General features: G+C 46.4%; 1 protein-coding gene across 1 annotated transcript; it reads left to right on the plus strand.

The window, feature by feature from the left end:
- Positions 1–1,686: 1,686 nt before the first annotated feature.
- On the plus strand, positions 1,687–22,758 carry PSMD9 (proteasome 26S subunit, non-ATPase 9). Its single transcript, XM_032876350.1, has 6 exons — positions 1,687–1,898; positions 5,872–5,974; positions 9,058–9,269; positions 11,586–11,687; positions 21,765–21,853; positions 22,379–22,758. Exons 1-6 carry the CDS (start codon positions 1,761–1,763, stop codon positions 22,404–22,406), a joined length of 672 nt encoding a protein of 223 aa, XP_032732241.1. The 5' UTR covers positions 1,687–1,760; the 3' UTR covers positions 22,407–22,758.
- Positions 22,759–25,179: the final 2,421 nt, after the last annotated feature.

Consider the following 25,179-nt stretch of genomic DNA (forward strand, 5'->3'; position numbering starts at 1 on the left):
AGCCACCCAGGCATACCTATTTTTTTTTTTTTGAGGGGAATTGGGATTCAATCAAGGATCACACGTTACATTTAATTGTTGTGTCTGTTTAGTCTTTAAGCTAGGCAATTGCCTAGCTTGTATATGTGTATTTCACAACACTGACCTTTTTTGAAGAGTTCAGGCCTGTTGTTTTGAAGAGTGTTCTTTAATTTGGATTTGTGTTTATTTACCATGATTAGATTTAGGACAAACATGTTTGAATACTACATAGGTGATGGTGTGTCCTTTTCAGTGCAAAATGTTAGGGGGCACATGTTTAGATGTCAAGTTTCATCATTTCATTAAGCTGGACTGAAAATTTGGAAGCTTATTCTTCTGTTTGAGCAAGTTGTTTACTGAAAGGGTTTTCTCAGTTGTCAGATGAGGACGATAATAATCCTGGTTTCACAAGGTTGTTGGATTGATACATATAAGGCACTTAGAACAGTGTCTGGCACATTGTAAGTATTTGATAAATTATTATCACTATATATTTTTTAAATATTTTATTTACTTATTTGACAGACAGAGATCACAAGTAGGCAGAAAGGCAGGTGGGGGGGGGAGCAGGCTCCCTGCTGAGCAGAGAGCCCGATGCAGGACTCGATTCTAGGACCCTGAGATCATGACCTGAGCGGAAGGTAGAGGCTTTAACCCACTGAGCCCACCCAGGCGCCCCTATCATCATTATATTTGGAAAAATTTATAGAGGCCTTCATACGTAAGAGACACTGAGTCATAACTCAATTCTTTACCTTTTCAGCTCCTGGGGCAGCATATGACATATATGAGACATTCGATAAATATTTGTTGGCAAAATGACAGCACTGAGATATATTGCAACCATTTTATAGATGAGGAAACAGGCTCAGAGCAGCGAAGTAATTTACCTAAGGTCATGTATCTTGCAGTAAGTGGCAAGAACCAGATTTGAACCTAAGCTTGTAGGGTCTGTAAAATTGGGGATAAAGTGGGGAACCTGGCTGGCTTGGCCAGTGGAGCATGTGCCTCTTGATCTGGGGGGTTCCAAGTTCCAGCCCCACATTAGGTTTGGAGAGTACTTAAAAACAATAAAATCTTAGAGTGCCTGGGTGGCTCAGTGGGTTGAGCATCTGACTCTTGATATCCACCTCAGGATCCTGAGATACAGCCCCCTCCCTCCCCACTCCCCACCACTCCTGGCATGCAGCATGCTTAGGATTCTCTCTCTCCCCTGCTTCTCCCTACCTCCCGCGTGCAAGCTCTCTCTCTAAAAAATAACAGTGATATCCACAATAATTTTAAAAATACAATCTTAAAAAAAAAAAAAAAAAGAGGGATAAGGCATCTGAATGTGTTTTGTTAACTCTGAAGGGCTGGGTAGATGTGAGGAGCGGAGCTGGAGCGCCCAGCACGGCTCTCTGGCACAAGCATATGGTAGGCACTCAGTAGATGTCTGCTGAAGGAACGCGGAAAGCAAATGAGTCACGGAGGGAGAGATCATCCTGTTCTAGCTGATGAGGGACCTGGAACCCCTGTCTCTCCATCCTGTTCTTCCCACGTCACCAAAGGATTTGTTTCAGCGGGGTGTGGCTTCCGGCGACCCCGCCCCCCCGAAACCACACCCCTCCCTTCAACGGCGGCTCGCGGGTGGCGAGGAATTTTGGCCCGCGGGCGGAGCCGTAGCCGCAGTCTCCTCGTGCGTCCGCATCCAGGAAGCCGGGAAGCCCGGCGTTCGGGATCCCGCGCGGAGGTACGCAATGTCGGAGGGGGAAAACAGGCAGAGCGAAGGCTCCCCGCAGGCCGGCGTGGTGACTGTCAGCGACGTCCAGGAGCTGATACGGCGCAAGGAGGAGATCGAGGCTCAGATCAAAGCCAACTATGAAGTGCTGGAGAGTGTGAGTGTGGGCTCGGGGCTCCCGGGCGGCCTGCGTCTGAGCTCTCCGCGGTGGATCGCTACCTGCCTGGGAGGCTCATAGCGGGACAACTGCGGCCCCTGTCGGCAGCAGGCAGGAGGAACTAACGGGATTAACTAAGCAATGGGTGTTGGTATTACCGCAAGCGTTTATGGAGCGCTTACCGTGTGCTGGGCGCTGTTTTAATTGCTTTACATCGGTTAGCTCATTTAACCCTCGCAGCAGCCTTTTGGGGCTGAGGTCTGTCATTCCCTCCATTTTAGTGGTGAGGAAACAGGCGTTACTTAACTTAAACCTGCCTCGGGCCACAGAGCTAATACATTTGCAGCGGCAGGGTGATAATCAGCACCAGCTTCGGTGTTGAACGTGTACCAGAAGATCTGTGCTTTGCTAACCCACTTTACGTCAGAACGTCTTAAAGTTTCATGTGTTTGGCGAGCACCTGGGGATCTCGTTAAAATTCAGTTTCTGATGAGGACGGGGCGTGCAGGTGCAGATGCTGTATTTCTAGCGAATTCCTAGCGATGCTGATGCTGCTGCTCTAAAGACCGAGCTCTGAGTGACGGGTAAGGCTCGTTATCATTATTGTGTGGGGAGGGAACTGAGGCCCAGGGTGAGGCTAACCCTTGTCTAGGGCTGTGGTGGGCCTAGTTCCCAGGTCTGTCTGACTCCAAAACTGGTAGTTTTTCCTAGGCCAATGAGTGTAAAATCACAAATCAGTTTGCAGAGGAAAAATAAGAACATCCTAGGTAGGTTGGATGAAATGCATTTTAGGTGATGGGAGTAAAATGGAAGCATCAAATGAAGGCCGGGGTACCATTTTACTGGGTGCTGGTTAAATGCCTGAGGGGCGCTGGTTTGTGTGTTATATCATGAAATCCACACAACCACCTGTGAAGTTGGTGTGTTACCCTGAGGCTCAGAGAGGGGAGGTCACTTGCGTGGAGTCACAAAATGAGATTCAGATCTCAGGCCCATTGAATCCAGAACTTGTGTTTTCAAGCGTTATGCTAACAATTTTCCGAACTTTATTTTATACAAACAGAATGCTGTATCCATAATACATCCTGTACTGCCGTTCCCTTGGTATTTTTCTTCATGTTGATCCACTTTTTTACTTAAATAAGTTTATCTTTTTTTTTTTAAGATTTTATTTATTTGACAGAAATCACAGGTAGGCAGAGAGGCAGGCAGAGAGAGAGGGAGAAGCAGGCTCCCTGCCAAGCAGAGATCCCGATGCGGGGCTTGATCCCAGGACCCTGGGATCATGACCTGAGCTGAAGGCAGAGGCTTAACCTACTGAGCCACCCAGGTGTCCCTAAATAAGTTTATCTTAAATGAAAATTTTATAACTCTACAGCATATGAAAAAACTGGGAATTTTTTCCCCTTAAATATAAGATTAAAATGCATATCACATTGATATAATATGTTCGTTCCTTTTGACTGTTTACCACTGTTGGCTGAAAGCTTTAAGCCTGAAGCCCTGCTCTGTGATTTTTTTTTTTTTTTAAAAAGGAGGTAGAGCTAGAACTATAAATCTCTTAGGAAAAAGCCTGGGAGTAAATTTTTTTTACCTTGGATCAGGCAAAACCTTCTCAGATGTGATGCCAAAATCACAAGCAAAGAAAGAAAAAGTAGATAAACAGACTTCATTAGAATTTAAAATTGTGTCTCAAACCATAAGTGACTCTTAATCTCACAAAACAAACTGAGGGTTGCTGCGGGGAGTGGGGTCGAGAAATGGGGGTGGGTTATGGACATTGGGGAGGGTAAGTGCTATGGTGACTGCTGTGAAGTGTGTAAACCTGGTGATTCACAGACCTGTACCCCTGGGGATAAAAATACATTATATGTTTATAAAAAAATTTAAAAAATTAAAAAAAAATGTGTGTCTCAAAAGACACAGTCAAGAGAGGGAAAAGACAGCTCGCCATGTGGGAGAGGATATTTGCAGATACCTAACAAGGGATGCAGAAGATACCAAGAACTCTTCCATCTCAATCCTAAAAAGGCAGACCGCTTGATTTAAAAAATTGGCCAAAGACCTTAAAAGACGCCTTGCCAAAGAATGTCTGTAGATGGCAAGTAAGCATATGGAAAGATGCTGCAGGTCATACGTCATCAGAGAAATGCAAATTAAAAAAACAACTGTGAGGTACTACTACATAGGTGTCAGAATGGCCAGTATTCACCACAATTCCGACTCCAGATGTTGGTGAGAATGTGGAGGAACTTTTGATTCAGTGCTGGTGGGAATGCAAAAGCAGGGCAGTTTCTGGCCTAGTTAAACACACTCTCACCATACCATCCACAATGGGGTTCCCTGGTATGTACCCAGAGGAGTTGAAAATGTGTCCATACAAAAACCTTAGTGATGGTCTCAGCAGCTTTTTTCACAGCTGCCAAAACTTGAAGCCACCGAGATGTCTTTAAGTCGGTGAACAGATAAGTAAATTGTGGTACCTCTAAACAATAAAATATTATTTCATGCTAAAAATAAGTCAGACGTCGGTAGGGTTGGTTTCTTCTGTGGCTCTGAGGGAGAATCTGTTCATGCCTCTGTCCTAGGTCATCCCTGGCTTACAGTTGGGTAACTCCAGTCTCTGCCCTTGATCACACCGTCTTCTCTGTGTTGTGGATCTCCTCTTCTTCTTCTTCTTCTTCTTTTTTTTTTTTTAAGGATTTTATTTATTTATTTGACAGAGATCACAGGTAGGCAGAGAGGCAGGCAGAGAGAGAGGAGGAAGCAGGCTCCCCGCAGAGCAGAGAGCCTGATGTGGGGCTCGATCCCAGGACTCTGGGATCATGACCTGAGCCAAAGGCGGAGGCTTTAACCCACTGAGCCACCCAGGCGCCCCTCTCCCTCTCTTCTTTGCAAGGGTACTTGTCATTGCATTAAGAGTCCACCCTAAATCCAAGATGATCTTATCTTGAGAGCCTGAATTACATCTTCAAAGATCCTTTTGTCTCCCCACTCCCTGCCAAACAAGGTCACATTTACAGGTTCTAAAGGGTTAGGACTTGGGACACATCTTTTGGGGGCCACTATTCACCCCACTGTCGGTGTGCCTTGCACTGTGCTAAGCACTCCACAGGTCAACTCATAATTCTCATGACAAGTGGAGAGGGAGGCGAGTGCCATTATTCCCATTTTATAATTGAGGAAGCTGAGGCTTGGGGAGGGGAAGGTCTTAACCAAGGGCACCCAGATGGTACACGGCAGAACAGATTCAAATCAAAGTCTAACGGACTGGAAACTCTCTGCCCTCCATCACATGATGCGTTTCATTGCCTTTGTGCACCCTGCTCTGACTTACTTAGGAAAAGACTTTAAAATGTTAAAGGTATTGTTTTGAATAGGGAATACACGTCCGTGGTCAAAATTCAAAAAGTCTACAAAGGGATAGAAAATGAAAAGTCCCTCTTCCTTCCCTGTCCCTTAGCCACCCAGTTCCTTTCCCCGGAGGCGGCAGCTGATATCAGTGTGTCCTTCAAGGGATAAAAACCTTTTTGAAATCCCTTTTAGGTCCCTTTTTACTTTCCGAAAGAACCAAAGTCCCGCCACAGCTGGATGCTGTTTGGGGTTTTCACTCCCCTCCAACTTCCAAGGCCACCAGCCAGGTATCAGCTGCTGTAGGAAGGAGGGTTTGGAGGAGTCCAGGAGGCTGGCCTTGGGGACAAAGCTCCAAAGAGTTTTCAGTTTCATCTGCCCTGTTCTAACTTCAGAAGAGGAAAATGGATTCTTGTATTACTTGTGTTATTAAAAGTCAATAAATAGCAATAGTGCCCTGCCCAGAGGGTGGTTGCGGGAGCATGTGGGGAAAGTATGTGTCCTGTGCTGTGTGTGTCACATGTGACAGCTTTCATTCCTGTCCCCCTGATGATGCCGCAAAGAGAAAAATGTCTTGAAGACTTCGTACCTTTGAGATCTGAAGCATGTTTCTTCCCTCCAGCAAAAAGGCGTGGGGATGAACGAGCCGCTGGTGGACTGCGAGGGCTACCCCCGGTCAGACGTGGACCTGTACCAAGTCCGAACCGCAAGGCACAACATCGCCTGTGAGTCGTGGGTGCGCACAGCCGAGCCCCTGGCTGGTGGCAAGGGAGACTGAGGCACACGAGTGAAATCTCACTCGTCCATGTTCTCTGCTTCCCTCTCTTCCTTCATCATGGGACGAACTCACTGTCCCCATCCAGGGATTGAGAACTGAGGAAATGAAGTTGCCTCTAGGGTTCGAAATTGATGGTTTCAGTGTTTATTTTGTTTTTAAGGACTTGGCTTCACTGTGGAAACTTTCCTGAAATGATGCTAGAAACCCAAGTCACAAGTTGCTTACAGTCCTAATCAATAATCAGTTTTGTGTTAGGAAAAACGTTCACCTGGGAAGGATAGTGACCTGACTGCAGTCACTCACGCGGGAGTGTTCCGTCCCTCAGTACAGACATGTGGAGGTCGCCAGTGGGGGGCTGACCATCACATCCCAGGCTCTGCCATCCGTAGGACATGTCGTCAGTCTTTAGGGTCACCATGTCCATGTGCCAAGCAGGAAGGAAAGGAAGGAAGAAGGTAGGAAGGGGGAAAGGTCCTTTGCCAGCCAGTACCCTCCCTTTAAGGATCTGTCCTGCAGGTCCCACCTCCGCCTTGTGGCACTGATTTCTGCTTTCCCCTCCTAGGCCCCTCTGCCTGCAAGACACACTGGGGAATGTACCCTGTGGTGGGCGTGTCACTGTCCTAAATAAACTCATTTATTTGTTTGTAGTTGAGGAACAAGTTGAGAGTAGCGGTGGGGCAGTGTATGAGTTTCTGTTTCTGCTGTAACAAATACCCACAGCCTCAGTGGCTTCAGAGGTCAGGAATTTATTGTCTTAAAATAATCAGATATCCAAATGGGTATCACTGGGCGAAGATGGAAGTGTTGGCAGGTCTGTGTTCCTTCTGGAGGCTCCAGGGAAGAGCCCATGCCTTAGCTTCCCCAGCCTCTGGAGGTGCCCGTGTTCCATGGCTCGGAGCCCCTCCCTTCTCCAGAGCTGTACCTCCCAACCTCTGGTCCCCCCATCCCTCCTCTTTCTCTCTCTCTGCCTCCCACTTTCACTTAGGAAGACCCTTGTGATCACAGTGGACCCCCCACCTAGGTAATCCAGGATGATCTCCCCAGTCAGGGTCCTGAAGTTAACCACATCTGTAAAGCCCCATGTTGCCCATGCTAACATACTGGCAGGTTCGTGTGGGGCTGTTTTTCACCCCTGCCACGGGTGGACAAGCGGCAGCCTCTCCCACAGAGTCCTAGTAGAGGGGAATTTATCAGGCACATTTTTCATGGTTTATGTGTCTGAATCTTGATTCCATCCGTAGCCTGTTTTGGTATAAGGCTGAGCTTCTGGAGACACAAGTAACCATAGGATGAGGTACTTCTCAAGCTGTCGAACGTTCCTCAGAGCTGCCCTGTGATCCTAGAACAGCTTCTGCTTCTTCTTTTTTTTTTTTTTTTAAGATTTCATTTATTTTATTTGACAGACAGACAGAGATTACAAGTAGGCAGAGAGGCAGGCGGGGGGGGTTGGGAGCAGGCTCCCCGCTGAGCAGAGAGCCCGATGCGGGGCTCGATCCTAGGACCCTGAGATCATGACCCGAGCCAAAAGCAGAGGCTTAACCCACTGAGCCACCCAGGCGCCCCCTAGAACAGCTTCTTTTTTTTTTTTTTTTTAAGATTTTATTTATTTGTCAGAGAGAGAGAGAGAGAGCAAGCACAGGCAGTCAGAGACAGAGAGAGAAGCAGGCTCCTCGCCGAGCAAGGAGTGGGAGTCGATCCCAGGATGCTAGGATCATGACCTGAGCCGAAGGCAGCTGCTCAACCAACTGAGCCACCCAGGCGTCCTCCTAGAACAGCTTCTTAAAGCATCACTTTTCCTTGGAAGTTTTGGGGAAAGAAGCAGCCTTTTTTGTATTGAAACAAGTGGAAGATACATAGTAGGGAAAAACCATGTGAAGACTGAGGGAAATTTGGGGCTTTTGGCTCAACCCTCAGACTCCCCAGGGCTGTGGCCTGCTTTCCTTGGCATTTAGTATTCTGAGGGAAATTCGAGAAGCAGAGCCTACCATGTGAGAGAGAGTGCTGACTTATTTTTTTTCCAGATGGTTCCCCTGATGTTCTAGCACCATTTATTAAATAGCCTGTTTCTTCTCCATTAATGTGAAATGCTAGCAGTATTACATAGGAAATTTGCAGACCTATTTAGGTCTCTTAGTTTTTTGTATTGTTCTGTTGATCTATCTCTTTGCTAATACCACACTTTAAAAAGACGTTTAACTGACTGAGCTATCCAGGCGCCTCTGAGCAATTCTTACTGATCCTCTTTGAAAAACTATTCTCAGAAGTTGTTTTTGTTTCATTTTTGTTTCTTTTGTTTTGTTTTTTAAAAGACGCTTAACCATCTGAGCCACCCAGGCGCCTCTCTTTGGTTTTTTTTTTTTTTAACTAAACTCTACACCCAACATGGGGCTCGAACTCACAACCCTAGAGATCAAGAGTCTCGTGCTTTTCCAACAGGGCCAACCAGGCGCCCCAGTTTGCCACATTTTGGATTAGCCATCAATACTGCAAAAGAGGATTTTACCCCCAAATTTCTAATTTCCAGCTTTTCTCCTGTTACTTCTCCCAGACTGAACATCGCCTGCCGCGTATTAGCGGATTTAGGCATCCCTCTTTCCTTCTGGGGCATTAGGAGAAAGGTGAACTCCTTCTTACACGCAGCTCACGTCACTCATTTGTGTGGCCAGCACACTTGCCCCATGTGTGCATTTGTGGTGCCGGCTCTGGATTCACTGGGGCGATTTGTTTCTCCGCACCTTTCCGGTCTTAGGTGAAACAGCGCTGCCTTTGGGACGTCGCCCCTGATCTAGATTGGCAGGGTCGGTCCTGGCTGGCTCGCCCTCAGTGGCAGTCATCAGCAGGTCCAGCAATGGCTTGTTCCTGAGCGGCTTCCCTTGCTGGACTGTGAGCGTCGTCCTGGCCACAGGTCTGTCCTCTGCCTCTAGTCCATTGGCCAGGAGTAAGTGCTCGTTAACCCTTCAGTGAACGGATGTGGGAGTCTGGTGTCCTCGGCCGTCTTCCTTGTCCCCTGATGTGGCGTTCTCCTCCCAGGCTTGCAGAACGATCACAAGGCCATCATGAAGCAGGTGGAAGAGGCCCTGCACCAGCTGCACGCTCGCGACAAGGAGAAGCAGGCCCGGGACATGGCTGAGGCCCACAAGGAGGCCATGAGCCGCAGCCTGGGCCAGAGCGAGGGCCTCAGCCCCCCGCAGGCCTTCGCCAAAGTGAACAGCGTCAGCCCGGGCTCCCCTGCCAGTACTGCAGTAAGCCAGAACCCTATCCCCTAAATCCATACCCGGAGGGTACGGTGGGTCAGGTAGCCTCGGGTGGGGGTGTGCGGTGGCGGCGGACCTTGGACAGACAGACATGCTGTAGCCGGACTTCACCCACTTACTTAGCAAACACTGACGGAGCCCTGGGGGTCCAGCCCTGTGCTGGGGCCAGGGCTCTGGAGGGGAGTCAGCCTCTGCTGCCCACTGACCTGCTCAGGGAGAGACCCGAGACACAAGGAAGAAGGTGGTAAGTATTCTGAGAGAGGGAAAGAGGCTCTCTTCTTGGGCTTACTTCAGCTGGACACCGAGTCGTACACATGAGAAGGACAGTAGTATTGCCATTTACTGAGTCCTTGCTTTGCACCAGCTGTCCTGCCAAGTGAGTTCTAGATCTTACCTGCCATATTTTTTAAAAAGTTTTAAACAGCTTTATTGAGAAACTGTTCACGTACCATACAGTTTACCCATTTGGAGCATACAGTTCCGTGGCTGTTAGTGTAGTCCCAGAGCTGGGCAGCCATCACTGCCAACAGTTGGAGAACATTTTCATGATTCTGGAAGGAAACCCTATGCTGGTTAGCCATCAGCCCCCAGTCCTACCTCCCCCCCAGTTCCTGGCAACCACCAGTCTGCTTTCTGTCTCTAATTTGCCTATTTTGGATACTTGATCTAAATGGAATCATATATAGTCCTTTATGACTGGCTGTTCCCACTTAATATCATGTGTTCAGGGTTCATCTGTGAGAGAACATGTATCTCTGTTTCTTTCCTTTTCATGGCTGAATACTATTCCATCATGTGGATAGATGCCATTGATTTTATCCACGTATCAGTTCATGAACATTTGGTTTCCGTCTTTTGGATATGATGAGTAATGCGAGTCTGAACATCATGTTCAAGTTTTTATGTGCCTGTGTAGTTAATATTTAATCCCTCAGCTGCCTCCTGGGGTAAGCACTGATCTTAACCCCATCTTACCCATGAAAAAAGTCCTCTAAGACCGGAAGTAACTGGTGCCAAGACACGTAGCTCCTCAGCTACGGAACTGGGTCCTACATCCAGGTCCTGCCCACTGTCTGTAGTGATCACAGGATGGTAAGTTATACTGGAGCCTCATTTTACGTGCTGCTCTGTCCACAGCATCTAGCACAGGGCTGTAGTTGGCCCATGACAGATACCTGTTGAAGGAGTGAGTGACTCGTGATCAGTGTGTTCTTAGAGTGAAAGGGTCACACTAGTCCTAGGTCAGCCTTGTGCCTGTGGCTGCTTGTCTGGGGACCTCTAGGGCAAACTTTTCTAAATTCTTTTTTTTTTTTTTTTTTAAGATTTTATGTATTTTTTAACAGAGAGAGACCGCAAAGAGGGAACACAAGCAGGGGGAGTGGGAGAGGGAGAAGCAGGCTTCCCGCTAAGCAGGGAACCCGATGTGGGGCTCGATCCCAGGATGTTGGGATCATGACCTGAGCCAAAGGCAGGCGCCCAATGACTGAGCCACCCAGGTGCCCCAGATGTGTCTAAATTCTGACTTCTGGGGGCATCTGGGTGGTTCAGTTGTTAAGCTTCTTGAGTTGGCTCAGGTCATGATCCCAGGGTCCTGGGATCAAGGCCCACATGAGGCTGCTCAGTGGGGATTCTGCCTCTGCCTCTGCCCTCCCCTCTGCTCATGCTCTCTCTCTGGCTCACTCTCTTTCAAATAAAAATCTTAAAATTAATTAATTAATTAATTAATTAATTCTGACCCCTGAAAAAAGAGGCTGAAGTTGGCCTGCGTCTTTTCGCCCCTGACCCCAGAAAACAGCATTTGGCTTTTACTCTGCATTCTTTTTTATTTTATTTTATTTTATTTATTTATTTGACAGAGATCACAGGTAGGCAGAGAGTCAGGCAGAGACAGAGGGAGAAGCAGGCTCCCTGCCGAGCAGAGGGCCCGATGCAGGGCTCGATCCCAGGACCCCAGGATCATGACCTGAGCTGAAGGCAGAGGCTTTAACCCAGAGCCACCCAGGCACCTCTACCCCACATTCTTTATGGCCTGTACTGCCACCAGCTTTTATCAGACATTGAGCAGATCTGGCCCTCTTTTACTAGATCTGTCCTAGAAGGAACCCGCAGGAGGAGGTGGCCCAGTTACCCGCCGCCACCTCCCATGTGAGATAGCTAAATGCCTGACCTCTTTGCTTTGCACCTGCCACTCTTCCTGGTGGAAAACAAGCTCTTGGCCTGAACGTTAAATTGGACATGGAAGGGTAAAGAACACCAGAAGCACATTTAACCTCTACCCTGGTTTTCTATTTTCTCTTTCTTTAGGGTCTGCAAGTGGACGACGAGATTGTGGAGTTTGGCTCTGTGAACACCCAAAACTTCCAGTCTCTGCATAATGTTGGCAGTGTGGTGCAGCACAGTGAGGGGGTGAGTTGGAGGTCACATCTGCTCAGTAACCCTAGAATGGCCCGGGGCCAGGAATCGCCACCGGGGTCTTTGCTGCCTTCAGAGAGCGGTTGCTCAGGCACCGGGCCTTTGCACTTGCTGTTCTCTCTGCCTGGAGAGCTTTTTCTCCTTTATGTCCATCCCTCATTTTGTACAAATGACACCTGGGAGAGGCCTTTGCAGCCACCCTGTATCAATACTCCCGCCCTGCTTCCCATCCCTGCTTTCAGTGTTTCTTGGAGAGCTTTGCATTTTCACATACCTTGCTCTGCTGTGTTGCTCATAGCACTCCCATGTACGAACGGACCCCAGCTTGTCCATCCCCTGCCTTATCAGGGGACGTTTTGGTTATTTTTGATTTTATACTAACATGAACAGTCGTATATCCTTGTTCACATACTACTTCTTGACGTAAATACCAGAAAATAGAATTGTAGGCTCTCATTGTATTAAATACACTTATAGTAGGTAATCCAAAAAAGTTTCACTAATTTGTACCCCGACCAACAGTATGTGAGTGCATCATATCATCCATGGTACTCTGTATTGCTGATCTTTTAACATTTTTGCTGAAATGGCATCTTATTTTAATTTGTATTTTCCTGATTACCAGTGAGATGGAGTATCTTTATTTTATATGTCCATTAATGTTCCTATTTTCATCTCTGTGGATTGTCTGTTTACCTTTTTTCCCCATCTTTTTTTCTCTTGGGTTATTTGTCTTTTAAAAAGAAAATGGTAGGAATTTTTTGCATACTCCAGATACGAAACCTTGGCCTGTTTTTATACTATATATGTTTTTCCCATTAGCTCCTTGTTTTTTTTTGTTTTTTTTTTTAAAGATTTTATATATTTGTCAGAGAGAGAGAGAGGGAGAGAGAGCAAGCACAGGCAGACAGAATGGCAGGCAGAGGCAGAGGGAGAAGCAGGCTCGCTGCCGAGCAAGGAGCCTGATGCGGGACTCGATCCCAGGACGCTGGGATCATGACCTGAGCCGAAGGCAGCTGCTTAACCAACTGAGCCACCCAGGCGTCCCAGCTCCTTGTATTTGTTAGAGAGAGAGAGAGAGAGAGAGTGTGTGGGAGCACAGGCAGACAGAGTGGCAGGCAGAGGCAGAGGGAGAAGCAGGCTCCCTGCCGAGCAAGGACCAGCTCCTTGTTTTTTAACTTAGTATATGGTAACTTTGATTACTTCGAAGTGTTTTGGTTTTTTTTTTTTTTTTTAAAGTTACTTAGATAACCATTTTGTTAAATTTGTTAAGATCACAATGTCTTCCCTGCCTAAACCATACCTGAGAATTTAAGGAAATATGGGACAGGGATGAGTACATTAGAATGTGATTCATGTGCGGATGGTCAGTTTCAGTCCTTGAAAATACAGTAAGGCTTGGGATTCAAAATTGGTTACAGTCAGTAGGCTTTTACACAGCATTTCCACCTGATGACCTCAGCGCATGGCTCAGTAATATAACTTTAACAGAATTTACCTTGGCAAAGATCCACACTTTGTCTTTTTGTTTTTTGTTTTAGATTTTATTTATTTATTTGACAGAGAGAGACAGAGTGAGAGAAGGAACACAAGCAGGGGGAGTGGGAGAGGGAGAAGCAGGCTTCCTGCGGAGAGCAGGGAGCCCGATGCGGGGCTTTATCCCAGGACCCTGGAATCATGACCTGAGCTGAAGGAAGACGCTTAACTGTCTTGAGCCACCCAGGTGCCCCTATTATTATTATTATTTTTTTTTTTTTAGAGAGAGATTGAGGCGGTAGAGGGAGAAGGAGAGGAGAGAATCTTTGGCAGGCTCCACGCCCAATGTGGAACCCAATGTGGGGCTTGATTGCACAAACCTGAGATCATAACTTGAGTCAAAATCAAGAGTCAGCTGCTTTACCAACTGAGCTAGCCAGGTGCCCCAATCTTTTTCATTTTTTTTTTAACAGTGTCAAGGTATAATTCACATACTGTATAGTTCCCCCATTTAAAGTGCATAGCTTGGCGCACCTGGGCAGCTCAGTCGGTGGAGTATGTGACTTTTGATCTCAGGGTTTTGAGTTTGAGCTTCACGTTGGGTGTAGAGATTATAAAAAAAAAAAATGCAGAACTCCGTGGTTTTTAGTATATGCATAGAGCTGTGCATCCATCACCACAGTCAATCTTAGAACACTTTCACACCTTGAAAATCAGCTCCATACCCCCTAGCAGTCACTCCCCCTTCTCCCTACCCACCAACCCCTGAAGCACTAAACTTTTAGTCTCTATGGATCTGCTTATTCTGGACATTTCATTTAAGTGGGATCATATAACATGGGATATTTTGTGATTAACTTCTTTTGCTTAGCATCGTGTTTTCAAGGTTCACCCGTGTTGTAGCAGGCGTCAGTACCATCCCTTTTGTGGCCAAGGAATACCCTTTTGTGTGGACATACATTACTCACCCATTTCATTTATCCATTCGTCAGTTGATGAGTGTTGGGTTTGGTTTCACTTTATGGCTGTCGAATAATACCCCTGCGAACATTCATGTAGAAGACATCGTGCGGACATTTGTTACATATACAGCAGCTTAGTATATACCTCATCTGGAATTAATTCTGTGAATGGTGTGAGGTAGGGTACCAAAAGTTTTTCTTTCCCCAGATGGATATGAGTTGTCCCCAAACCCTTAGTGAATAGTTAATACTTTACCCACTCATTTATATTGGCACCTCTGTTATATATCAAATTTTTATGAGTGGGATTCTTATTCTTTATGATCCATTGGTCTTTTTGTTCTGAACCTTTCTGGGGTTGCCTAGGACAAATTCATTTGTTCTTTATCAGCTTCTTTTTAAAGATTTTTTTTGTTGTTTATTTTAGAGAGAGAGCGAGCATGAGCAGGGGGAGGGAACAGAGGGAGAGGGAGAAGTGGGTTCCCTGCTGAGTGTGGAGCCCAACATGAGGCTTGACCCAGGACCCTGAGATCATGACCTGAACCAAAGGCAGAGGCTTAACTCACTGAGCCACCCAGGCACACATATCAGCGTCTTTTTAACCTGTCGCCATGAAGGGTTTATTAGTTGTTTATTGGTGATAAAAAAAAAGTCACTGTAAACTTAGCAGCTTAAATTTATTATCTCTCACAGTTCCTGAGGGGTGGATGTCCAGGTGTGTTTTAGCTGGGCGGTTCTGGCCTATAGTCTCGATGTTGGCAGCAGCTGTAGTCATCTGAGGGCTTGACCCAGGTTAGAAAATCTGTTTCCAAGATGCCCCACTCACATGGCTGATAGCACGTCAGTTCCTCGTCGCTCGGGCCCCTCTGTAGTGCTGCTGGAGTGTCCCCACAACATGGCCACCGCTTCCCTCAGAGTGAGGGTCCTGGAGAACGCAGAGAGGAGGCAGCGGAGCCATCTTTGACCCAGTGTCTGAAGACACACGTTATCACTTCCACATGATTCTGTTCATTAGAAGCGACTCACCCAAGTCCAGCCCACACTCAAACGTAGGGGAATTAGCCTTTACCTCTTAAAGGAATATCAAAGAATTTATGGGCACTTTCTAGAACCCACCACACACGGTTTCTCTTTTCTCTCCTTGCTCAGTTACCACTTGCCGGTTTCTGTTGGTTTTTCATTCTGGTGCCTTCTCTTATCTTTGCAGTCTCGTTTCATGTGATTTATTTGTCCTGTGGTGGTATTCCTTCGTTACTGTCGGCTGTCCTGTCATGTTAGTGAGGGTTCTAGATGTAGCTTTCTTCTGTTATGTTTACCCAGAGTCTCTCCTGCTTTCTCACTCCTTTTCCCCAGACTTTCCTAGGGTTATGGTTTTCTCACATGTCCTGGGCACCTTGCTGCACACGCTTCGAAACTTTGCAGTTGCCTGGGCTCATCGTTATTGGTTTGTTTTGTAAATACGTCTCTGTTTTTCTGGAAGAGGTAATACATACACAGGTTTCAGACCGAATCAAAGAACGTGTAATGACAAATCTCTCCTCCAGAGGTAGCCACTTTGTAGCTGTGTGTTCTTCTGGGGTTGGTCTGTTCATATAGCAGCATATAGAGCTATTGGCTATTTTTATTAGGGTAATTTACCTACAGCAAGTTTCACCCTGTATGGCGTATGGTACTGGGAATTTTGACACATGTACATAGTCTGGGAACTGCCTCTGTAATGAAGATATAGAACAATTCCATCATCCTCCCCAGAATGGCCTCATATCTGTGGTTAACCCCTCCCCCAGCCTCCACCCCACAATCTGTGCCCTACAGTTGTTCCTTTTCAAGAATGTTCTATAAATGGAACCACACAGTACGCGTCACCTTTTAACTCTGGTTTCTTGCACTTGGCGGCGTACATCTGAGATCTCTTCCGTATTGTTGTGTGTGTCTGTTGTTCGTGCCTTTTTACTCCTCAGTCGTGCCCCACTGCGTAGATGAGAGCCCGATGGTTTGCCCATTTACCGGCGAGGGACAGTTAGGTTGTTTCCAATTTTTGGTGATTAGTGATAACAGCTACTGGTTTTTAGTCTGTCTTTTCTAGTTAAATATATTATTAAACTCTTCATAGATCTGTGAATCCTTTTTCTTTTTTATTGAGGCATAATTGACATATAACATTATGTTAGTTACAAGGTACAGTGTAATGATTCAGTATCTGTATATGTTACAGAAATGATCATCACAATGAGTCTAGTTAACATCCATCACCATAGTTAAAATTTTTTTCTTGTGATGAGAACGTTTAAGGTTTACTCTCTTAGCAACTTTCAGATAGGTAATACAGTATTATTATCAGCTGTCACGCAGGGCATGGTGACTATGAGTCCTTTTTTACGAAAGCAGTTATTGAACATTTTTAAGTAATAGTACCTTTTCTTTCTTTTTAAAGATTTTATTTATTTATTTGACAGAGAGAGATCACAAGTAGGCAGAGAGGCAGGCAGAGAGAGAGGGGGAAAGCAGGCTCCCTGCTGAGCAGAGAGCCCAATGTGGGGCTTGATCCCAGGATCCTGGGATCATGACCTGAGCTGAAGGCAGAGACTTAACCTGCTGAGCCACCCAGGTGCCCCATTAGCACCTTTTCTCAAATGAAATTCCTTGGGGAATTCCAATTCCAATATATCAAACTGCTGGGATGGGGAGACCTCACCCCCTCAAGGCCCTGGATCCTCCCGGAACCAGAGTCCAACTTGAGAATCAAGAGTCCGCTTTGTGACTTTAGAAAAATGATACAAAAAACCCCCACCACATTTCTGTTTTTAGATATTTAGGTAGTTTCCAATTTTATGGAAACCTGGAAATCAGTCCTGTTGTAGACAAATCTCTTTCTTTTGGTAACTTCCCAAAGCTCAGTTTCTGCATCAAATGCATGTATTTTCAAAGGAAAAAAAATCTTAAATTTTAAAAAAGTCTTTATTATAAACAACGCATGTTGTATTGAGCTGTAGAAAAGAATGGAGTGTGACATGTTATAACATAGATGAGCCTTGAAAGGATTTGTGCTGAAAGAAGCCAGACCCAAAGGGCTGCGTGTTTTAGAATTTGGTCTATGTGAAGTGTCTAGAACCATGCAGATCCGCAGAGACGGAAAGCAGGTTGGTGGTCGCCCCGGTCTGAGTGGAGGACGGAATGGGGAGTGACTGCTTTTGGCACAGGGGTCTTCTGAAAATGTTCTTCAGTCAGGTGGTGGTTATGGTTGTACAAATGTCTGAATATACTAACCCCCTCTGAATTGTATACTTTAAAATGGATTTGGTTGTATATTAATTCTATCTCCCATAAATAAAAATCATGCGTTTTTAGTATAGAAGCAGCAGGTAGGGCAAACGTTTTTGAAGAAAACGTCCCTCCTCTAAGTCCCTTCCCTGCTCTGCTTGAGTGCTGGACAAGGTGTGGGCACTAGAGTGGGAGCAACACAGAAAAACAGAAGGCCCTTGCCTCGTGAACGCTTTTGTGGGGGAGACAAACTAATCAGATGTAATTATACACTCTCTTGAGTGTCATGAAGGGAAAATTCGAGAAGGCTGGGAGAGCAATGATGGGTCTTAGGATCACCTTCCTGAGGACGTGACCTGTGAGTGTTAGAAGTTGATCAAGGCCTGGGGTTGCCTCACTGGCTCAGTCGGTGGATCATGTGATCTTGATCTTGGGGTTGTGGGTTCGAACCCCATGTTGGGTGTGGAGATTACTTAGATAAAATCTTAAAAGAAGTTGGTCAAGGCCAGAGACTGGCAGGGAAACGGCAAGAGGAACCTTCCAGCAGGGTCATGTCCCTGAGGGTGGGAGGGCCAGAGAAGATGGTTGGAGCCCAGAACAAGGAGAAAGGGAGTAGGGAGAGAGGAGGTAGGTCTGGAAAGTTGGCAGGGGCCAGACTGCACGAGGCCTTGTGGTCCTATCAAGATTTCATTCTCTTTCCCTGAGGAGCAGTAGAGAGCCATGCACACTTCCAAACTGAGGGTAACAAATGTAGGCAGCTTTGTGTCTCGGAAGGATTTCTCCAGATGCTGGGTAGATGTAGAGAGCTGATTGGAGGGCTGACAGTTTTAGCAGCCTGGTCAAGGGGTGATGATGGTTTTGGTGTATAGGCTGGGGGTAGAAGGAAGTGAGTAAATTAGACCTTTAGGATGAAAGTATGTGCTTGCTTCGGCAGCACATATACTAAAAATAGGCTGAAAGTATATGGGCTTTAATATGACACCTATCTCATGTCAGGGATGATCTCTGCGTTTCTAGCTTGTCTAGGGATATCATTTCTAGAACCAGAAGCACATCAGCATATCACTCACACATTTCTTAAGTATGAATGTATGCTCAGTGGGTTAAAGCCTCTGCCTTCGGCTCAGGTCATGGTCTCAGGGTCCTGGGATCAAGCCCCGCATCGGGCTCTCTGCTCGGCGGGGAGCCTGCTTCCTCCTCTCTGTCCGCCTGCCTCTCTGCCTACTTGTGATATCTCTCTCTCTCTCTCTGTCAAATAAATAAATAGATGTCTTTAAAAAAAAAAACAAAAAAACCCAAGACCTACTATACATAGTGTTCTGGGTCCTCCTCCCAAGATTCCCATGTGGGTATATTCCCATATTCCATTTGTTGGTCCGCCATCTTTTATGTCACCAGCCCTCAGTAGCAGACATTTAGGTTGTGTCCTATGTTTGGCCATCTCCAGCAATGGGGTAGTAAATATTCTTGTTTTGTGTGAGGGTTTTTGTCGGAGAGATTTCTGGAAGTGGAATTACTGGGTCAGAGGCAATGCACATTTACAGATCTGATCGATGTTGTCAGGTGCCCTCCAGAAAGCTTGGATCAGTTCATATTTTCTCGAGCAGTGTATGTGAAGGCTTGCTTCTTGACATCTCTCATCTGTGCTCTTTCTTCTTCTTTGACCATCTAGGTGAAAAATGGCATCTTTCTCTTTTTTTCTTCTTATTTTGTCATATTTCAGAAATTCCATTGCTAGATCTGCCATAATTTTAAAAATTGTGGTAAAATATACATAACATAAATTTAACACTTTGACCATTTCTAAGTGTGCAGTTCTCTGGCATTAAGTACATCCTATCCTGCAGCCATCTCCTCCATCCATTGGCAGAACTTTCTCAACTTTCCAGACTGAAACTCTGTACCTGTTAAACACTAACTTCCCATTCTCCTCTCCCCGAGCCTCTGGAGATCACTCATCTGTCTTCTGTCTCTGTGAATTTGCTCTCAGTGGGATTTGCACCTACCAGTGGATCAGACTCAATTTCTCCTTCTGTGGCTGGTGGATTTACTTAGCATACTGTCTTCATGGTCCATCCACATTGTCGTGTGTGTCCGCGTTTGTGTGTGAATAGACCACGTTTTGTTCATCCGCTTGTCCGTCGATGGACACTTGGTTGGCTTCCATCTCTTGACTGTTATGAATAATGCTGCTGTGAACAGGGCTACACAAATACCTGTTCAAGTCCCAGCTTTCAATTCTTGGGGTGTATACCAGGAGGTTTAATGGCAGGATTATGTGGGGGCTTCTGGGTGGTGCTGTTGGTTAGGCATCTGACTCTTGGTTTTGGCCCAGGTTGTGATCTCCGGGGTCATGAGATCAGGCCCTGCTTGGGGCTCTGTGCTCAGAGCAGAGTCTGCTTGGGACTCCCTCTGCCCCTCCCCTTGCATGCTCGCTCGCTTTCTCAAATAAATAAGTAAATCTTTGAAAAATAAATAATTGCAGGATTATGTGGTCCTTCTGTCATCAGTTTTTTGAGGAACAGCCATACCGTTCTCCACAGCAACTGGCCATTTTTCATTCCCCCCAGTAGGGCACAAGGGTTCCAGTTTCTCTACATCCTCACCAACTCTTGTCATTTTCTGTTTTTGGACAGTAGTCATCCTAGTGGATATGTAGTGATACCTCGCTGTGGTTTTGATTTGTATTTCTTCAGTGATTAGTGATGTGAAACACTGTTTCATGTGCTTTTGGCCATTTGTTTATCTTTTTTGAGAAATACCTACTTGAGTTTTTTGCTTTTTTTTTTATTAAAGATTTTATTTATTTTATTTGAGATAGGGCGCATGAGTAGGAGGGCAGTGGGAGAGGAAGAGGCAGGATCCCCACTAAACAGGGAGCCCTATGTGGTGCTCGATCCCAGGATCCTGGGATCATGACCCAAGCCGAAGGCAGCCACTTAACTGACTGAGCCACCCAGGTGCCCCTAGTTTTTTGCTTATTTTTTAATTGGGTGGTTTGCTATTGTGAGTTTTAAGAGTTCTTTACATATTCTGGATTTTTTTTTTTTTTTTTTTTAATTTGACAGAGAGAGCCACAGCAAAAGAGGGAACACAAGTAGGGGGAGTGGGAGAGGGAGAAGCAGGCTTCCCGCTGAGCAAGGAGCCAGACATGGGGCTCGATCCCAGGATCCCAGGATCATGATCTGAGCCAAAGGCAGAGGCTCAATCCACTGAGCCACCCAGGTGCCCCACATATTCTGGATATTAATCCCTTATTGGATATATGATTTGCCAGTATTTTCTCCCATCCTGTGAGCTACTTTTCACTCTGTTGATAGTGGCCTTTGATGCACAGAAGTTCTAGACTTTGATGCACCTTGTTGTAGTTTGTTAAGTTTCCTTCATATGTATTCTATTTTAATTTTTTACATCAAAGTAATACATACACATGATAAAAACAAATTAATGGTACAGAAAGACATAAAAGTGGGGCGCCTGGGTGGCTCAGTTAAGCGTCTGCCTTCAGCTTAAGTCATGATCCCAGGGTCCTGGAATTGGGCCCGGAGCCTGAGCAGGGAGTCTGCTTCTCCCTCTCCCTCTGCCGTTTCCTCTGCTGTTCCCCCTGCTTGTACTCTCTCGCTTGCTCTCTCTCAAATAAATAAAATCTTCAAAGAAAAAGATTAAAAAAAAAAGATATACATGTCATCCTCTTTCACTCCAAACTCCCAGTGCTTCTCTCTGCAAGTAACCATTGTTCACAGTTTTTTGGTATATCTTCCAGAAATCTTTGTATGCATGAAGCAATTTATATTCCCTTTTAGAAGGTATATTCAGGGGTGCCTGGTTGGGTCAGTTGGTAGAGCATGCACTTCTTGATCTCAGGGTCAAGAGTTCAAGCCCCCGCATTGGGCATGGAGCCTTCTTAAAAAAGAATTAAAAAAAAAAAAACAAAAAACAAAAAACAAACAAAAAAGCATATATTCAAAGGGGTTCATACTTTGCTCGTTTTGTTTTTACTAAAACTGCTTCATTCACTATGGTATATTTGAATAATACCTTATCGAGGGATATTTTGAGTATTTTCAGGTTTTGAATTTATAAACAGTCCTAGAAGGAACACTTTGTTCATATATCATCTTGTACTTCTGCAAAATGTATCTCGTGTTCACCTTTTTAAAGATTTTTTTTGGTGGGGAAGACCCTACCAATTTGTGACCCATTGGCTGCCCCAAGAGTGTCACGTCCCCCACACTCTTGACAACTACGGGACTATGTTTAATACGAGCATCCTTACCACTCTGGTGTGAAAAGTCAGTATTTCGGCTTGTTAGTCTGAATCTCTTTGAATATGAAACATGTGGACTATCAAATGAGCCTCTTTTCCTTTCAGAAACCCTTGAATGTGACAGTGATCCGAAGAGGGGAGAAACACCAGCTTAGACTTGTCCCGACCCGCTGGGCAGGAAAAGGACTGCTGGGGTAAAGTATCATTTCTGCTTGCTGACAACACCCTGTCAGCTGTCACTTGAGTGCGTGTCAGCCTTAAAGCTGTGGGGAGGAGGTGGGAGGCCACTGGGAAATGAGGATTTCCCCCAGATCGCCTGATAAGCACCTACAGCAGCAGTGAGATCACAGGTATGGAGGCAGAGGGAGCCCTGGTTACTCTGGTTCTCGCCTTACCTGGGCATTTGCTCTAAAAGAATTAAAAAGCACAGGCGAGGGGCGCCTGGGTGGCTCAGTGGGTTAAAGCCTCTGCCTTCTGCTCTGGTCGTGATCTCAGGGATCGAACCCTGCATCGGGCTCTCTGATCAGCGGGGAGCCTGCTTCCCCCCTCTCCCTCTGCCTGCCTCTCTGCCTAGTTGTGATCTCTGTCTGTCAAATAAATAAATAAAATCTTAAAAAAAAAAAAAAAGCACAGGTGAAACGCTTAGGGGGCTCACTGTCCCATCGTCTGAATGGAGCCACTAAACTTAAACGTTGTTACTTTTTCTATTTTTCTTCCAGCTGCAACATTATTCCTTTGCAAAGATGATTGTCCCTGGGGAACGGTAGTAGGAAAACATCTTCCCTTGCCCCGGACCATGGGTCTGGTTGGGACTTTCTTCCTTCTCTTCTCTCCCCGAAGCTTAAGGATCTGGAAGAGGCTGGAAGCCTGAACTTCTGGGTGACGGAAATGCCGTGGCCTCCCAGTGTAATCTCTTGGGTTTAAGGCCTTGTTATCTTGATTTGTGCTTGGTATCTTTTGTGAATTAGGCCGTGGCCCCTAAACGGGAGTCCTCTGGATTGTGGGCAAGTGGGCGGGACTTATTCTGGCAGGAGCTGATAGGACTTTATTCTTTTAGGAATTTTTTCTCCCAAATAAACAGTTTTCAGTGTTGATATGACCACGTTATCACCCCAACTGAATTTCTTTTTTTTTTTATTTTTATTTAAATTAAATTCAGTTAACACTTAGTGCCAACTGAATTTCTTATGAAAACCTCTCAAACCAAAGCTCAGACAGAAATTAGAACATTCTTATAGAAAGCTGGACAGGGGTGCCTAGCTGGCTTAGTCAGTGGAGCATACAGCTCTTGATTTTGAAATTGTAGGTTTGAGCCCCATGTTGGGTGTAGAGGTTACTTAAGAAAAATAAAATCTTGAAAAAAGAAAGAAAGTTAAACAGAACAGGGTCACCTGGCTGGCTCAGTTGGTAGAGCATGCAACTTGGGGCTCTGAGTTCAAGCCCCACATAGGGTGTAGAGCTTATTAAAAAAAAAAAAAAAAAAGTTGGGACAGAACAAATGAACAGTGGTGCTGCAGTTAAGATTTGACCAACGACACTTTAAGAACATCAGCCTTTAGTGAATGGGGTTTGCACCACCTGCATTTGCAGTGTGGCATTGCTGCTTGGATACAGAAATTATATCCTCCTGGACCACAACTGCTCCTTTGAAGAGTGGGGGAAATGAGGAGGCTCCCCGGGTAACCCACTGTGGTGTCAGCTTCCTCTCCTGTAACCCACCAGAGGGCAGCAAGCTCCCTTTGTTTCTGGAATTAAAAAAAAACAAACAAACCTGATAATTACTTTTTTTTTTTTTTTTTTGCAAATTACCTTCTAAATTGACTTTTTATAATTGAACCTCCTGGTCATCCCCTCAGATCAACAGTAGTTTGTAAACTGCTAAGGTGTGCGTGATCCCTGATGGGAACCAGCAGTATGTGCAGATCTGACTTCTTGGAAATGTGGATTCTTCCTTTTATTTTCTTTCACATGGCAACATGGGTTTCAGTGATTTCTTAGTGACCCTGTGTTTTACTTTCTCTCTTCATCTTATCACAATGTTTATTTCCCTGTTTCTTGCCCACCACTTTCTGTTTCTGAGGCGGTATGGCCCATTCTGATGAGCCATGCCTGGGTTCCTTGGGAATGGATTTGCTTGGGTTGGGTACAGAAGCCAGCTTGCCTGACGGGAGTCCGCACTGGGGCGTGCTTCCAGCCATGGATTCTCATGCTCCATGGGAAAACCTTCCTGTTGGGTGTGTTCCTCAAAACTACATCCACGGGCATTCCCCCTTATAGCCCTAAATGCTGTGCTTACCAGCATTTGCTGTTTAAATTGTGTGTGTTCTTTTTCCAAGTGTTTTCCAATCTTTTATAAGCCCTAGATTATAATAAATACAGCTTGTACCATCCAGTTTGTTCCTTTTTCTTTTTCTTTTTTTGCGATGTATGGTTATTAATCAACTAGCGTTGGGGCTTGGGGTGGGGGGTGGGGGGCGGGGAGAGTCATTCACATTCTCCTAAAATGAGAGCACCCAGAATTTTCTGCGGCAGTGCCTTTGGCTGGTTTCCCGCAGATCTCCCTTTAGAAACCTCAGGATGGCGGTGTGTGCTGGCTTCTGTGAGATCGCAGCTGAAAGTCACTTTGAAATGATCCTCATAGGTTGAACCCAGCTGGTTTTGCAGACGTATGTTGTGATAGGAACAGCAAGATAACGTAGCCTACATAGTGTGTCCTCCCAGCTAGCTGAAATACTGCGCAGGACAGCTAGTGCCCCATGAGAAAGTGGGGAGGGTCGATCCGTGCTGTGTCCAGGAGACCGGGAAATTTAGTTTGCTTTTGACAAAGAGGATTTTACCAAACAGCTCATACTTAGTCTTCAGAAAGTCAGAACTGCAGGGAGCCACGAATGCCGCTTCTCAGACGTCGGCGCCTTGGGAAAAAGTTGGGGGAGGGAGCCGAAGACAGTGGTTGGGACCAGGAAGGCTAATTTCGCAACCGGACCCCGGCGGCGCGCCTCCCCCGCGGACCGCCAGGGAGCGTGCCAGCCCGCGCGCGGCGGAGCCTTGGACACGTGACCACCAGCCGGCCCTCCCGCTTTACGGCCCCTGGCCGTGTTGGCGGTTACCTTGGGGACAGGGCTTGGGTGGCAACCGTAGCTAGGGAGCGCGTGGAGGAGAAAGCAGTGGCCGCTGGAGGTTGGGGAGGTGACCGAGGGGTCCAGGCGGCGGGAGGGCCGGGCCTTTGAGGCCGTCGGAGGGCGCACTCCGTGAGTTGGGGGCGGGGGTCCTGGTGTGGGAGGACCTGGTGCCCCGCGGGGTTGGGGGCGCTCGCCCCACCTGGGAAGGGGCCGGGGCGGCCTCAGAGAGCTGAGCTGGAGGAAGGAGCCGCGCCTAGGCGTTGTGTCCCCCTCCCCTCCCCCACAGACCCCCACACTTTCCTCCCCTCCCCTGGGCCCCCGCATCAAGATGCGGCGGCAAAGTTTGCAGTCGGAGCAGGCCCCGTGCTCAAGGCCCCGGGCTTGCAATCTGAGCACTGCTT

This window comes from Lontra canadensis, unplaced genomic scaffold, assembly GCF_010015895.1.
Source record: "Lontra canadensis isolate GAN:19392208 unplaced genomic scaffold, GSC_riverotter_1.0 scaffold58, whole genome shotgun sequence".
NCBI classification, from domain to species: domain Eukaryota; kingdom Metazoa; phylum Chordata; class Mammalia; order Carnivora; family Mustelidae; genus Lontra; species Lontra canadensis.

What these genes read in the sequence shown, in the direction of transcription:
- PSMD9 (XM_032876350.1), top strand. Translation starts at nt 1,761, where the DNA reads ATGTCGGAGGGGGAAAACAGGCAGAGCGAAGGCTCCCCGCAGGCCGGC. An exon ending in ACTATGAAGTGCTGGAGAGT is followed by an intron (nt 1,899 to 5,871) that starts GTGAGTGTGGGC and finishes TCTTCCCTCCAG; the next exon opens with CAAAAAGGCGTGGGGATGAA. An exon ending in CGCAAGGCACAACATCGCCT is followed by an intron (nt 5,975 to 9,057) that starts GTGAGTCGTGGG and finishes TTCTCCTCCCAG; the next exon opens with GCTTGCAGAACGATCACAAG.